Raw genomic sequence first — 15,055 nt, 5'->3', positions numbered from 1 at the left:
ATTGGCTAAAATCATCTGTTTTTAAGAAGGGGGGGTGTGTGTGTGTGTGTGTGTGCGTGTGTGTGTAGATGGGGGAGGAGCGAGGTGATGATGATGTCTCAGCAGCAGATTAAATGGGGCCGGACAGCATCTGTGTCATCGTCCCCGCTACCCAACATCAGCCGCGGTGACCAAATCATGATGTCATTGTGTCAGCCAATAGAGAGAGAGAAGGAGACGCTTCTCTTCTACACTTCGATTGCGTGAGATAATCATCTTAAGCGCACTTCCATTACAAAATAAAATCACTTAGATTGGCCGAACGAGACGGTTCCTCCTGCTTTACGATGTAGATGCTTGTTTTACTCGAGTCCGACGGCCGGTACGAGCGATCTTTACTGCATGCACGTACGTGTGTGTGTGTGTATGTGTGTGTGTTTATCAGTAAGCGATGAAGCGGGGGGTCAATCAGTCATACGTGGAGGAAATGGGGCAATCTGGGGCCGGGTGTCAGGGAAAGTGATGGATTTTAATGCCGCAATTGTACTTAATGGCTCTTTAAATTAAATCGAGAGTAAACGTCTGGTACGGGCACTGAGCAAACCCCCCCCCCAACACAAACTCCCCATCTCGTCCTCCCCAATACTTCAACTTTATATCAACAAACTCATTTGGTAATATTTCTGATATGATCCTGTTGGTTTAAGACCCTTTTTTTCATCTGTTTCTATTTGCTGCTTTTCAAAGTCATAATGTCGGGACAGCGAGTTATAATTGGGCCCATACATCCTACCGAGGTCGTATGGATTAATTCAAGTATGCTAATGTAATTCAATTTGATACAGTTAATCTTGCACTAATGCAGATTGAAGGATGTGAGGTGAAATCAAATACCTCTTAGCCCTTTTAATTTGCTCCAGAGTTTCTTCTTTTTTTTTTTCGTTCTTTTTTTTAATAAAATTAGTCAATTTGTAATTATGTGACCCGGCCCGTAATTAGTTTATTCATCACTGCAGTTAACTCCCCATTAGGAGTATCGGAGCGAGATGGACAGGCTGAGGGGAAAGAGACTTATTTATCTTTTCAGAATAGGAACACTCGCAGCATCAATTTGTCTCCCGCTTAATAAGCGGCCTCACGGTGGACCACGTGCTGTTTGGGCGAGCTCTCTGGACTTGTGATTGGATAATTAACTCAAGGCTGGTGGAATCTGATCAAACAGCTGCATGCTGGAGGTCTGCACCGGGTGGAAATCTTTATTTTGTGTGACATTTGGCCGTGCAGGCTGTGACTTAAGATCACAGAACTTTTCTCTGCAGTTTGTCTGTTAGCTCGATTTAAACAGGTTTCCCACCAAATACATTTTTTACGAGTATATTTGATCAGCTGATTTTAGGGTCAGTGTTGTTGTACTCATACTTAAACATTTTGCCAAAACTGCAGTGAGAAATGTACTTTTTACTGCAGTGTGTATTTTAGCGCTTTTGTTATTTTTTTTACTTTGTTAAAGATTCAATAAAGAAATATGCGAAGATTGAAGTAGTGTATATATTGTATCAATAGTATTCAGTAATATAATGTAATTTAACACCGTTGTGTTAATATTGTAATGTGGTTAACAATCGAATGCTTAGTTTTATTATCAAATTTGTTTCATTAAAGATTATAGCATAACTCTTAAATCAAATCAATAAATTCTTTTTTGGGTTAGGGTTTGCCATAAAAGTACAGGACTGGAGTTGGATGGATGGATGGACTGGATCTGGTTTTAATTCAACATTTAATTATTAAGGGACAGTGTGTAGCATTTAGGAAGATCCATGAGACAAAACAAAGTAAAATCTTCACAACAATCGTTTTCAAGTACAAACCCCTGAACCTAAGAATTGTTGTTTCCTTTAGCTTCTTCGTAGGGAGCAAGTCCTCTTCACGCAGTCGGCCATGTTGGACCATGTTGTCTCTACGGCAGCCCAGAATGGACAAACCGTGGCTCTGGAGAGTGAGATCTTTTAAGGTCTTGCCGTTAATTATACGCCACTGTAGTTCTCTCTTCGTCTTACAGAGGGAGCAGTGATTTGAGGGGTATTCATTCAGCTGCAATCTGCATGCACACCACAAGATGCCGCCACAACCCACGCACTGTCCCCTTTAATCCGTCTTTAATCAGATGTTTATCCGTGGCCAAGTCTTATTTCATTAAGGAGAGGAATTTCCTGGGGCGGAAACTCAACTTGAAAGTTCGTGACGGTGTTGAAAAATGTCCGCTCCTGGATGATCGACATTGATGCCTGTGAATCGTTTGACGTGCCGGCGTTTCATTTGCCTGCCGCTGACCGAATCCCTCCTGTTGTCTTGCTAAATTGAGTCTCTCCGTTCCGCAGTGCAAGTGGTCCAGAAAGGGATTCATCAGAACTCGCTGGGCCCTGGCAGACTGGTGAGTCCCCCCTGCAGAGACACATCCCACCTCATCTCTCTTCCTCCCCGAATCATTGCAGGGGCACCATTGTGATTGGAGATGTGGCCGGCCGTGTCGGTCGAGCCCCGGCGGGGGCTGCGTGAGGCGCGCTGGTGGTCACGGAAGGAGAGGGACATCCAGTACATAGCCGAACCCTTTCCGGACAGTGTCCCAGGAAAAACGCCGGCCGGGATTTGATTAGACGTAATCGCGTTAGTCAAGCAGTTGCATATGACGGATGACCAAAAAAGATTACATGCAATTGAACCTGCGCGGTATGAATGAAAGAGGGGGGGGGGGGGCGCTGGCTTCCACTGTGAGCAGAGTGGGGGTTGGGGTCTGTAATCTAATAGAGGGATGACATGAGAACTAAAGAGCTGAAACGGTAAGCATTTAATAGGGGCATGACGTTTGAAAAGAGCGACAGAGAGAGGGAGGCTGGTAGAGGGGGGGGGGGGGGTTGGGGGGGTTGGGCAGGAACGCCAAAGACGAGCATGTCCTCATTTGTTCAGGATGTCGCCTGCAGAATAAAAAACCCTCGAGATAAGACCAGGTCGTGACGAACGCCGCGCTATCAGAGCCCCCCGCCCCCAGATTGATGGGTGTGAGCGGGGAGGTGTTCATCACTGTACACCGCGCCGCGGCCGAGCCATTCGTCCAATGTTAATCGCTGTTTTGTGCTTTCCACTGTTAAATGAATGGGATCGGATGCTTTGGACATTTACACTTCCTAAACTAAATCTTGCAGACAGAAAAAGTTCCCCGTGGAGTAGAATGTACTTTTATTGTCACCTGGTTGAAGCCATTTTTTATGCAGGCCGTTGTTAATTAACAGGGATGCAACCCGGCACAGCAGCGAAAAGTGGAAGCAGTGTCCTCTGTTAATTGGATTTCTGGTCAAAACATTCGGCCCCATTTCATCTTGCATGGAGGGAGATGCTCTGTGAAATGAGGAGCAATTTTAGCCTGAAAGACCAATCTGGATAAATAATCTGGATTTCAATTCTGGTCACATTTGTGGGCAGCGCCTTGCAGCGTTCGGTCCGGTTTGGATCCCTTTAACCCGATCCCACTTCCAACGACACCACCGTGACAAATCGGATGATGTGTAGCAAGTTGGTAATGATAAAATGTACTTGTTTCATCTATCATTTAATAAAGGGCTTAACGAATGCCTCCATTCACAAACCTCTCTCTCTGAGGATCTGGAGTTTGAACCAGAAGCTCATTAAAATGCACACAGGGAACTTGTATCAATGCTTAAGTTGATTACTATGTTAAAAGGCTTAATCCAGTTGGTGAATTTACTGAGAATAATTGATTGACAAACCAGCGATTGATTCGTAATTGCACATTAGCCTCTCTTTTTGCCACTCTGAATGAAGATGCTCTGGTTGAAGGTCTCTCACACTGTGTGTTCTTTCCCAGTGCCTTTGATCTGGTGAACATCCACCTTTTCCACGATGCATCCAACCTGGTGGCCTGGGAGAAAAGCCCCTCCGTCTACTCTGGGACCAGGCAGAAGGCGCTGGGCTACGCTTTAGACAGGTAACGTGCCGCCCCTTCTAATGGAGATAATATCGTCCATAGACAGACCTCTTTGTGAGAAAATAACTAAATAAAGTGTCGGTGTTTGAGAATGTGGAAATGCAGACAAATGTAGGCGATGCTTTGCACAATCCCCGTCTGGCATGGCAAAACCTGTATTGATATTATAATGGCGGCTTAGAGTGGGAGCGAACAGGAGAAGATTTCAGTCCTAGACCAGTGGGATTACATGTGTTGGTAAAAGTGGGGTGGGGGAGGAGGGAGGAGAGGCTCTTACTCACTACACGGCCTGCGAACTCCCAACTCTCTTGTGCATTTTGAATTGCGCTGGTGAGGCGCTCGGTGTAGCGATTTGGTTAAAGATTTCTCCTCCCGGCGCGGAGCCTGAGAGTGTCCAAACAGGCCGGGTCGTCTACTCCCAGGCCACGCTAATGTGATTTATGGGGTATCCATTTGCAGCCGGGGCGGAATGAGAGAGGGCCCAGGCGCACCCGGCCACGCTAACCCCCGACCAAACGGCCCAGCTGCAGGTGACCTCCCATTCAGACGGGCATCAGAATGTGCGACGCGGCTCCCCGACGCCGCCACTTTGAATAAGCACATGCATGTACTGCTGGCATACATTACCGCCGGGCCCTCTGACGCACGTAAATTACGAGGCACTTTTTAAAAGTATTCTCTGCGATGGTCGTATATTACCTGTGCTCTATTCGTGATTTGATGCAGGAATGGTCCGCTTTTAATGGACAGGGAAGCTGGAGCGTTTACAGAATATGGCAGCTTTTGCTGTTTTATTACGCTGTAACTTACCTGGATTTACTGGCATAATTAAGTTCGAAAAGGGCCTCTGTTGTTGCTTACATCTAAGTGATTTCCCTTGTATTTCCTCTGCTTTCATCATGCCTTTTCCGTTGATTTATTTCCCCTCCCCTTGTAAAATGCACGTAAATAGCCGAGTCTCCGGGCTTGAGCTGGGTGGCTGAGGGGGATTGAATAGAAATTGTCTTGGCTGAGTGGCAGTTTCCACGCTCCCTCTTTCTAAATCCCCTTGTGTGGTGAATGGTAACCTTGTTGTTACTTCTGGGCCATATCATTTAAAGGTTCTTTTTTTCCCCTGACAGGGGAGGGGATGAGGGGGTAAGTGGTGCAAGGCATGTTGGTGGTGCGGTCGTTATACATCCCGTCTCCCCCTGGTATTCCAGGGGTGGGATAGTGGTGGCATCGCGCCTCAGTCGCTCACTTTGGTGGTGCCGGGGGGGGGGGGGGGGGGGGGGGTGGGGTTTGGTGTTCGTTGGGCGCAGATCCGGGGCACCGGAGTGAGAAAAAGCTGGCGGCGCAGAGGGAAGGGGGGGGGGAGCACAAAGGGTGCTTGGGCTCTGTAAAGGGGCAGTGAATAATGGGCCGGTCCTTTCACAGAGGCTGCTAACCTTTTGGCAGCCACCAGCAAACTCCATTCTCCTCCACCGATCCTGGAGGACAATGTGCCCGGGCCCGGGCTTTGAATGAAGCGCTACCACCAACAGTGTTCCCATTCAGCGGCTGGTTGGGAACCATCTTTTTGGCCATTGTCCTAACTCTGACTCCTACCCCCAGAAAGCTGAGCAGGAAAAGGGGACAGGGGGGAATATCTAAAGCCCCCCCCCCCCCCCCCCCCCCCCCCCTGCTTCCTTCCCTCTTCTCCCTGCTTCTCTCTCCCTCCCTTCTGAACTCTAATCTCTCATCGCGCGATGGGAGAGGAGAGGAGAGGTCTGCTAAAGAGCTTGGATCCAGGCGGTGCAGGAGCCCGCTCGCGCGTCAGTGCCGGGGACGCTGCTCCGCTGCCGGAGCCAGGGAATAAAACTCCAGCCTCCACCTTATCTGGGGCCCAGGCCTAATAATGCAGCTTACGGGCCCATTGAGAAGACATCTGATAAGCCTTTTTCCCCTCCGCGGCCCTTTTAACTGCTAAACGGTGTTTATCTCCAAAGTGCTTCAAGGCCTCGGGGGAACAATGCAGAGAAGGAACAGCGTTTAGCCAGACAGGCCCCTCGCCACTGAGTCACATCAACAACAACAACAAAAAAAAAAAACACAGCGCTGCCCTGTGGCCCACGTCGATGTGTGGGCCCCACTTCCAAGAGAGCGAAAGCAAAGCTGCGATGGAAACGCATCCCCTGCCTGCTTTCCTGTGCTTTGAAAAAGGCTCCTCTGAGCTTCGGGCTGCGTCGGCCACTATTTCCCTTGTTGACTCAGCTACGCCTTGATGTGGAGAATCATTGTTTTATAATTACGACCTTGGTTAATGTGGGGAAAAATCCGTTGAGTGATTCAATTGGATGACAATAAGGTGATGGAATTGGGATCATGAAGAAGAAAGTCTTGAAAGTGATGCCACTCTAGAAGATGGACAACAAGGCTGCTGAATGAAACCATGAGATAAACTCAGCAGGTTGTTTTCCATCTTCCTTAAAAAAACAAAATCCCTTTTGTGGGTAGGAGTGAGCTTCGTTTTTTTCACCTCTCTATTCAGAGCGGCTGGTCCGGTTCAGGGAAGAACAGTTTTACATTACAACTGTGAAATCCTGGCATAAAGGCGCCTTTTGTGGCACGCCATTATTTTCGCACAAATATAGTCCATTGTCAAAGTGTTGAAGTTAATTTGATCAACATTGGGGACATTTAACTGTTTTGTCCGCTGAAAGGAACTAGTTTCATGCTCATTTTCGGGGCATTGAAAAGCAATGATTGGCAGAAAAATAATGTTGCCGTTAACAATTCAAAGCAATTAGTTTCCCATGGGGAGGCAGTGGGCCGCACTGGCCACCACACAGCGTGGCTTTGTCATTTTATGGACGGTCATCAGTCAACTGTCAGAGCGTCTCAAAGAGCCCTCCAATCTAAATGTTTCCCTTTAGGCTTTTCCCAGAACAACAGGCTGAAAGAGCGGAGAATGGCCAGCTAGTTTCCAGCCAATAGACATGTTGAGCTGCGAGAGGGAGGACTGGATAATCACAGGGAGATCCTCCAGAGAGCCAGAGTGAATTCATTAAAGGGAGTGGTGTGTGTGTGTGTGTGTGTGTGTGTGTGTGTGTGTGTCCATTTCAAATGGAGAGCAACAAATGTTTTATTTTAACGTACAGCCGCTAAATTCAAATTGCATTGTTTAATAAGGTTAGTGTTTTGTGTGTGTGTGTGTGTGTGTGTGTGTGTGTGTGTCTGTGTGCGTGCGTGTGTGTTGGGCGAAGGGGGGGGTTAAGGGGTGACTCTGAACTGCCTTCTCACCCTGGGAGGCCTGAAGGAGCAGAGGTTAATCTTCCCCAGTGTCTCTCTGCTCAGAGTGGACCTGTTTATTTCTCTCACACACACACACACACACACACACACACACACACACACACACACACACACACACACACACACACACACACACACACACACACTGTTGCCACAATCCCAGAACTTTAAAATGAAATCTACAGTAATACAGCGCGCCCAGAACAATCAATTATTATCTCTACATACAGATTGCGTGTTATCAGCCAGTGCAGCATCTGACGGAGGTTACTTGTGTGTGTTTTGTTGTCAGTCCCCTATTTCGTGCATGTTCTCATCAAGCACTGTATCAGGCACAGAAACCCCACTAGCCTCTCCTAACATCCGGGCATTCAAGCACTCAGATTTCCCAAAAGCCGATCCACCCTCATGTCTGGAGGGTCAGTTTTACACTAAAACGCCCTTTTCACATCTCAAGTCTGCGGCGCCGGCTCGAGCGGACTCAGGCTGTAACCTCTGTGTGACCGCGCCGACGTCCTCGTACCCCCCCCTCTCCTTCGCACCGTCTTCCCTGCACGGTGTTCTCGGTCGGGTGGGTGTGTCCAAAGGAGCCCGGGTGCCCACGGGGGGGACGAGAGAAGGGCTGTCCCACTGTGTCAAAGGTCCCGACAGGGGCCACCCCTGCCCCATTCAGACAAAGTCACCCAGCACATTCTTCACAATGTTAACATTCTCCCAAATTCTCCACATTTGCGTTCAATGGGCGACCGCGCTCGCCCCCCGGGGCCATTGTGTGCAAAGTGGGATCCGAACGGCCAACTTATGGTAAGTCAACTTGTCAATATGATCATGACATGCCCCCCCCCCCCCCCCCCCCCCGTTGCACCCTCATAATCTCATTCAGTCTGTTATGGTTCGGTTTAGCTGTCAATCACGGCGTGTAATCTGGTGAGCAGCCGGGCTGCTGTGAGGGGGAAAGATTTACAGACGATGAGTGTTACCTCGTACACATGACTGATCTCTGCAGGACGAGCGTTGTCAGCCGCTGGGGGCGCAGGCGTGTTACGCTTTAGCTCCTTCACGTCCGTGAAGGCATTTCTCGCGTTGAATCTGCAAACGGGAAAACGCGCTTTGTGCTTTCGGTTTAAGGAGCCTGGGAGCTGAGTCTGGGCCAGTGTTATAAATTAGACAGAGTCTGACCCCATTCTTTGTGCGGCCCCCGAAGGACTGCCCGGCGAAGGCTCCAGCCCAAACCTCAGTGGGAACGCCGCTTGTGAAGAGCCTCTTTCAGGGGTGTCACTGCGCAATGAATTGCTCGGTAGAAGCATGTTTATAGACTGTGTAAAGGAGTGCGTCTTTGTGGGGGGAATGTCCACCGACACCGTTACAGTTTGCCTGAATGAACTGCAATGACGCGGCTAATGGGGCGGGGCCCCCGTCGTGGGGGCGAGGGTCGGACAGAGGGGTGCCCCTGCCCCCCTCACCCCCTCCAAGCTCTGGGACCCCCCACCCTCAGGCCCCTTTCACGCCCAGTAGCTGTAGCTAATGTCGCAATTCTTCGTCCGTCCATTGGCCCCCCTCCGCCCCTCCGTCCTCTACAAAGGCCAAGAAAAAGTCAACTTTCGCACCAGCGGGTCACCACGAGTGCTTTAGGAAATGATCGTGTAAACAGAGTGTTACCTTCTGACCTGTGGCTGATACCTTGGAGCGGCAGACAAAAACAGCCGGGCTGCGGGTATTAGACACGGCTGTTAGCGGGATAAAGCTGCAGAGGAGGAAGACATCCAGCCTCGGAGGAAACGCGCTCTCTTCCTCCGCTTCTCTCTTCACTCTTTTTCAGCAGGGGCAGCGGATGTGTTAAATTCTCTGTAAGCTCAAGGAGTGCAGGAGTTCCCACGCCTAGAACTACGGCTTTGACGCCCGTGCTCAGCCTTTTTTTACGGGCCTCCGTTGGAGCCAGTGGGACGCGCTGACCACTAACCCTGTTTGAATAGAGCTGTGTCTCTTAGCACCAGGATGTAAGGTCACTAATGACATCAGGCCCGGTTTACTGTCAGCGTGTGATGGAGCTTTTAGCTCAGAATCATGACCGTAGTGGTTGGGAGCACATCTGTGTTACCTCAAGCTTAAGAAACCACCTCGCTGTTAGTCATTAACTTTGCCAATAATATTTCATGCCTTTATTATTTTATTTATTTCATTATAAGTGGCAACCTCTAGTTTTAAAACATGAAGCCAATGCTAGCGCCTTAAGCTTGCATTCTCTCTAATGGGCAACAGGGGGCGACGACTGGCTTCAAAAGCAAGTCTCATAGTGTAGAAGTCTATGAGTAAAGTACTCTACTTCTCGCTTGTTGACTATATTGACTATATCACTGCTTTGTGATTAACAGGTCGTTACCAAAGCCTCATAATCGAATATGGTTATTTCCTTTCACTGACTACAAAAAACAAGACGACGGTCCTAAAATGAAAAGATGGAAGCACCAATAATGCCAAACTCTATGTATCAAATCCGCAGCCCACAAACCCATTGGTCTCTTTGCTCTTGAGTGACTCGTGAGTGGAGCTAAAACGAGGAGACGGTGAATAGTTTAGTTGATGGGCAACAAGTCAAAGATTCGCTGGTTTTGGGTTCTTAAGTGTGGGGATTGACGCTTGATCTGAAGATGTCAAATAGTTTGGTTTGGTGGTAAACATGAAATTAACACTTCAAATGTTAATCCTCTACCTGAGAAATCCATTTTAATGACAATTAGGAAAGCTCCGTACCAATCCAGGAACGGATAAGGATGTCGGATCTAATTTTGAAGCCCTCATCCAGGAAAGAATGGAGCAGATGTCCAACATACGGATGAGACCACCTGGATGGCGGTTATGATTACATTAATCATAACCGCAAAGCATTTCCGTTGTTATTTTGGAGACTGTAAATCCTTCCAATGACCCCTCTCGGAGAAAGACGGGTTTCTGTTTAATGTAATGCGATGTCAAAGTTGCATACTCTCTATTTAATATAATAGCTCTTCACTCCAGTCACCTTCGTCCTCCGTGTGTTCCCTCGCTCTGAAGAGGAGAGGCCGCCGTGCTTTACGACTGCCCGCCGTGCCACAGCCGAGACCCACCGCCGAGGAGAGGGGCTTCCTCTCTTTACGGCCCCATAAATATATTGTTATCTGGGCGAGATTTATCCACGCGGTTATTGGAGATAGCGAGCGCAGCATCCTGAAACATTAATTACACAAGAGGCTGCGCCACGTCCGCCTCGACTCCCCATCTCTACTCTGTAGAGGAGCCACTAGTTTAGTAGGTGACGACGCAGAGGAGTTAATTAAATGTCGCTTAGCTGAGTTTTTGCATTGTCTATCTCATTATTTGTTAGCAGTGGGATGCTGGCGCTGTGGGTTCTGGGGGATTGGAAGTGTTCCACGACAGAGATGATCTGCACACAGTCAATCAACCAACATTTGCCCAACAAGAGACGGGGACACGGGGCAGATTCCTCTCTGGAATCAAGAGTGCAGACGCATTCGTCGGTCCTTCAAGCTCCTTGAGTCGGTCCGTGGTCCAACTTGAGACCCACAGGGTTGGTGGTTTGCTCTGAAGCAGCATGCGGGTAGAATAACTTCAGGGGTCGGGCTCGGTTCGCTCTCCCCTTTGATCGACTTAGCAAAGTGAATTTTCTTTGCCTTTAAAGGAACTGATTAAACGGAGTTTATTGATTTGATTGTGGTGTCAGCTGAGAATTAATTGTGTGTTTACTTGTAACTCTTGAGCATAATCAGTCTCTCTTTCAGCCGCAAACGTGGAAAAAGTTTGTTTTATTTTTGTGCTTGATTATTGTCAGGAAATACTGTACATTGCTTCTGCTGCTCAGAATTCTGATTTTGCTTCCTGTGTTACAAGCCGTTGAAACACTGACACACCCTCCTCCTCACGTATGAATCACTAATGTGTCATCTCGGGCCTCCCTGGGAACCAGATCAGCCTCCTTACACCCAGCCTGCGTGCTCTGCGGGAACATGAATATTTACCCACAGAGGTTGCCAGACCACGAAGGTGTTCATCTTCCAATCCAAGTGTGTGTGGACCAGCAGGTGGTGCTGTGGCCCTCGTGAACTAAATGGGCCCCGAGGTGTGGGCATTCATCAGACGCAAAGACTTTGACAAGTGGCAGCATGTGTTCAGTCAAGATGGCGGTCATCGGGCCCGTAACCCGTCCAAACCGGCGTGCAGAGCTCGGGATCGCGAGGAATGATTCCGGCTCTCATCCATCACGGCCGTTCGTTGAAAACATTCCTCGCTGACAAGTGTTTGTCCTGTTTTTGTTCTTTTTTCCATCCAGGATCACGGACCAGCGGCACGAGAAGCTGCCGTATTTTGTCTTTGGGGACTTTAACTTCAGGCTGGACTCGAAGCAGGTCATTGAGGTGAGCTTTCCTTCTGTGTGATGGAAGTCGAGTGATGGGACCTCACAGCTGGCGTCAACTGCATGCCGATCTGCTGTACACATGTGTTAAGCAGTCTTAAACTTCACTCACTACAAACTTTGTGTGCATTAGAGAGCGACTGCCATGCTGTAAAAGGGGTTTTAGGAGCCCACTGTCTCTTTGGAGGTGTGACTCATTAAACGCCTCACTGTCGCTGGCCCAGCTGTGTTTGCCAACAGAGCCCTCGAGGTGCATTGTTATGTTACGGTGCCATTCACTGCTCTTCCTCTCCTGCCTCCCTCCCCTCTTTCTCCCTCCTCCCCTTCTTTCTTTGCTGCAAATGAGGCCGGTGAGGGGCTAAAGGTACAGGAGACGGTGGGCCGGCGGTTGGCATCACAAGCCACAAAGGCCCCACAGACGTTGGTGTCCCACGATAACAGAGTGGGAGAGCCACTCGTCGGCCGATCGCCTCCCTCCTCTCGGGCACGACGTCCCTGGGAGTCGTTGGGCCCGTTGGAGGTGTGGGCTTTGTTCAGTTCAGGCCTTCAGAGAGAAGGGAAGGCTTTCTGAATGGCCGAGGAGAGAAAACCTTTTCGTAGTTCAGTCATCCGGCCACTAGGGGCGCAGCGCACCGCCTCGACTGACGGCCTCGGCAGGAGAGAGTTTGATTTCTTGATGCGTAATTGGGTCACGTTACCGGCTGGTCATGTGAGCCCGCGCTGCTTTGGAGCTAATGAAGCCTCTGCAGCAGATGTGCAAACACGGAGGTTATTCAGGAGTCAGCTTTGGCAGCTAGATGTCACCCGGCACGCACTGAGGTCGCCACGCTGGTTTTATAGCAACGACGGTTTGTATCTGGTCAACGTGGCTGCAATGAAGGATACGGGGGTCTGCACATTAGACTGACATGAAATGTTACTTATAAGGGAGGTGGGTCGGTGTGCCAATACCAACATTACAGCTGAAATGGACAGTTAGGCCCTGACCTGTAATCTAGATGAAGGAAAATAGTTCCAACAAGAAACTGCTTGAGTTTGAAAAATACAAGAATATTTTGTCTTCGAGTGCAACAAGTAGTACCGTTGGGTGCTGTTATGTAGAGAAGGTGAGAGGGCAGTTTAAATCTTTAGAAATTTGGAGTGATTTGTCCCTTTTTAAGCCAACACTCTCTCCGTGTTTGCCGCCTGCGGCTGATCGAGATAACGCTGGGTGGGAGGCACGCACTGCTCTCAAGTGCTGTTTGAGCGCGGCTGGGGGGGTCGCGACCCCTCTTCCAGGGATGTGTTAGGCTTGCATCGCTGTGTGTCCACCTCTGCGCCACCTCCTCCTCCTCCACGCGGCTCCTTTCTTATGCACCTTGGGCCCCCTTCACATCCACAGCGAATACACACAGACACAAACCAATTTGTTAGGCCAAATGAATCTGATTCAGTCCATTTTAAAGGGGTGTGACTGCTGTGCAGGGGGGCTTTCCCCTCAGGAAGTCAGAGCTGTGGCACACAACCACACACACACACACACACACACACACACCATTTAACCCGGGCGGTCGGCCGATGATGTCATCGTTGTGTAAACCTGTCCTGCGTAGCGGTCAACCTGGTCTCATTTAACGGGGACCTTTGCGACGGACAGCTGGGATGTCACTAATAAACAAACGGATCGCAACCTCGGCGCAGGATGTAACTCACGGCCGCGAGGCCGTTTCCAGCCCTTTTAATGACTATTAATGTCAACAGGACAATTAGCGCACATCCACCCAAGTGCTTAAGCGTAGATGGGCCCGTGGCGGATCGATCGTCCATACTTATCCGAAGATTGATTCCGACACGCAGCACGTTTCTCGCTGTCTGGGAGTCTTTTTTTTTTTCCTTCTTTTTTTTCCAGCTTTCCTCTCTCTCCTCCCTCCGCTTTCGATCGATGGGGAAAATGGCCCCAAAAAAGGCGTCGCAGATGAATAGGCACTTTAACTTCGTTAAGTGGACGATGTAATCGCACATTGAAACTTGTTTTTGATTCGTCGAACACCCCGGGCAACCCTCGCGCACCCGGTGGGATCGCCAGGCCCCACTTTGGGAGTCAGTGGGTCAGAAAAGGCTCCAGTACATTTCTCTACAGCTGCACGCTACACCACTCCTCTTCTTCTCCACCTCTCGTCCATTGTGGGCGACTAGACTGTGGACAACCGCGGGCCACTCCCCCCCGTCACCCATCCCGCCTTGTGGGTGGGTTGGATGGGACAGGGGGTATTTTGGGATGTGTCCATGTGTGTACAGGGAAGGAGGTGGGTTTGGAAAAGGTAGGAGGCGGGGGTGGGGGGGTGGGGGGGTTGTTATTGTCACAGGGGCCAATTCCAGGTGGCAAATTCCAGGCATGCTTGTGCGGCGGGATCAGTAACCAAAGGCCCGCGGCCCCCCCCCCCCGCCCCTCCACACCTTCCCACAGGCAACCCCATTAATTGTGTCCGACAGAGGGAATTGGTTTCAATTGACCCCCATTCAGCGGGGGCCTTTGACTGGCAGACAAAGGACACAGCCACGTGGAGACTAATGCTGTGGCTGAGCAGCCCGGAGGTGGTCCAGGCCCCGCCAGCCTTCCCTTCTCCCGTCCCGTGGGTGTGATCGGGCCGCAGTTTGATCACGCTTTGCATCGGTGCTGATAAAACAGGAAGAGCGCGGCCTTTTTTTTTTTTTTTTTTTGAAGGTTTTGTCAGTCGAATCCGAGCCTGCAATGTCTTTGAACCCCTTGGGGAGCACTCAGTAGGGACTTCACAGGAGACACCGCAGGTGAATAGAGGACAAATTACCACCAATAGTTGACACCATGTGACTTCTTAAGTCGGTTAAGTACACTTAGACCTTAATTATTTTTTGGGGATTGCAAGTTTATTAGTATTGTATGTTTAAATTTGCAACTGAGGCATTCTCATTAAGTATGAGTTCATTTATATACTTTTCCATGAAATTATTTGGATAATGTTTTTTTTTTTCACGTATTAGTTTTACGTTTTTTGACGTATTAGTCAATATAACGTATTGTTTTTAGAGAATGTTGTTCATCTTTTTACCCCTCAATGACTCAGAAAATACTCAACAGCATTAATATTTTTGCCATTATTTAGGAATTACATTTTATAGTCATGCTATTATTGATATATAAACAATATTATGTGATGACTGCCGAAGGAAAATTCACGATTTCTGGTTGAGACTGAGAAAATTAAAATGACTAAACAACTTTACATATATTTTAAGACACTACAGGTGAAAAGGGATGTACCAATCTAATTGATATTACACTTCCCCAGTGGATTTCCTACATTATGATCATTATATTTTGTATAAAAAATGTACATACAAATTAGGCATTATGTAATGGTAAGTTTTGGCAA

At 48.9% G+C, this 15,055-nt stretch overlaps 1 protein-coding gene across 4 annotated transcripts in view; it reads left to right on the top strand.

Annotated features, from left to right (window-relative positions):
- The window catches only part of inpp5a (inositol polyphosphate-5-phosphatase A), a 109,202-nt gene that overhangs the window by 62,517 nt on the left and 31,630 nt on the right, over positions 1-15,055 (top strand). For all 4 annotated transcript variants that reach the window (XM_040178059.2, XM_040178060.2, XM_078103903.1 and 1 more), the window contains exons 7-9: positions 2,361-2,413; positions 3,863-3,982; positions 11,580-11,664. In XM_040178059.2, coding sequence (XP_040033993.2) covers positions 2,361-2,413; positions 3,863-3,982; positions 11,580-11,664 — 258 coding nt within the window. The remainder of the gene's footprint in view (positions 1-2,360; positions 2,414-3,862; positions 3,983-11,579; positions 11,665-15,055) is intronic.

Source organism: Gasterosteus aculeatus, chromosome 6 (genome assembly GCF_964276395.1).
Source record: "Gasterosteus aculeatus chromosome 6, fGasAcu3.hap1.1, whole genome shotgun sequence".
Lineage (NCBI taxonomy): Eukaryota > Metazoa > Chordata > Actinopteri > Perciformes > Gasterosteidae > Gasterosteus > Gasterosteus aculeatus.
The sequence above is the reverse complement of the archived record's forward strand: the minus strand, read 5'-3'. Positions and strand labels throughout refer to the sequence as shown.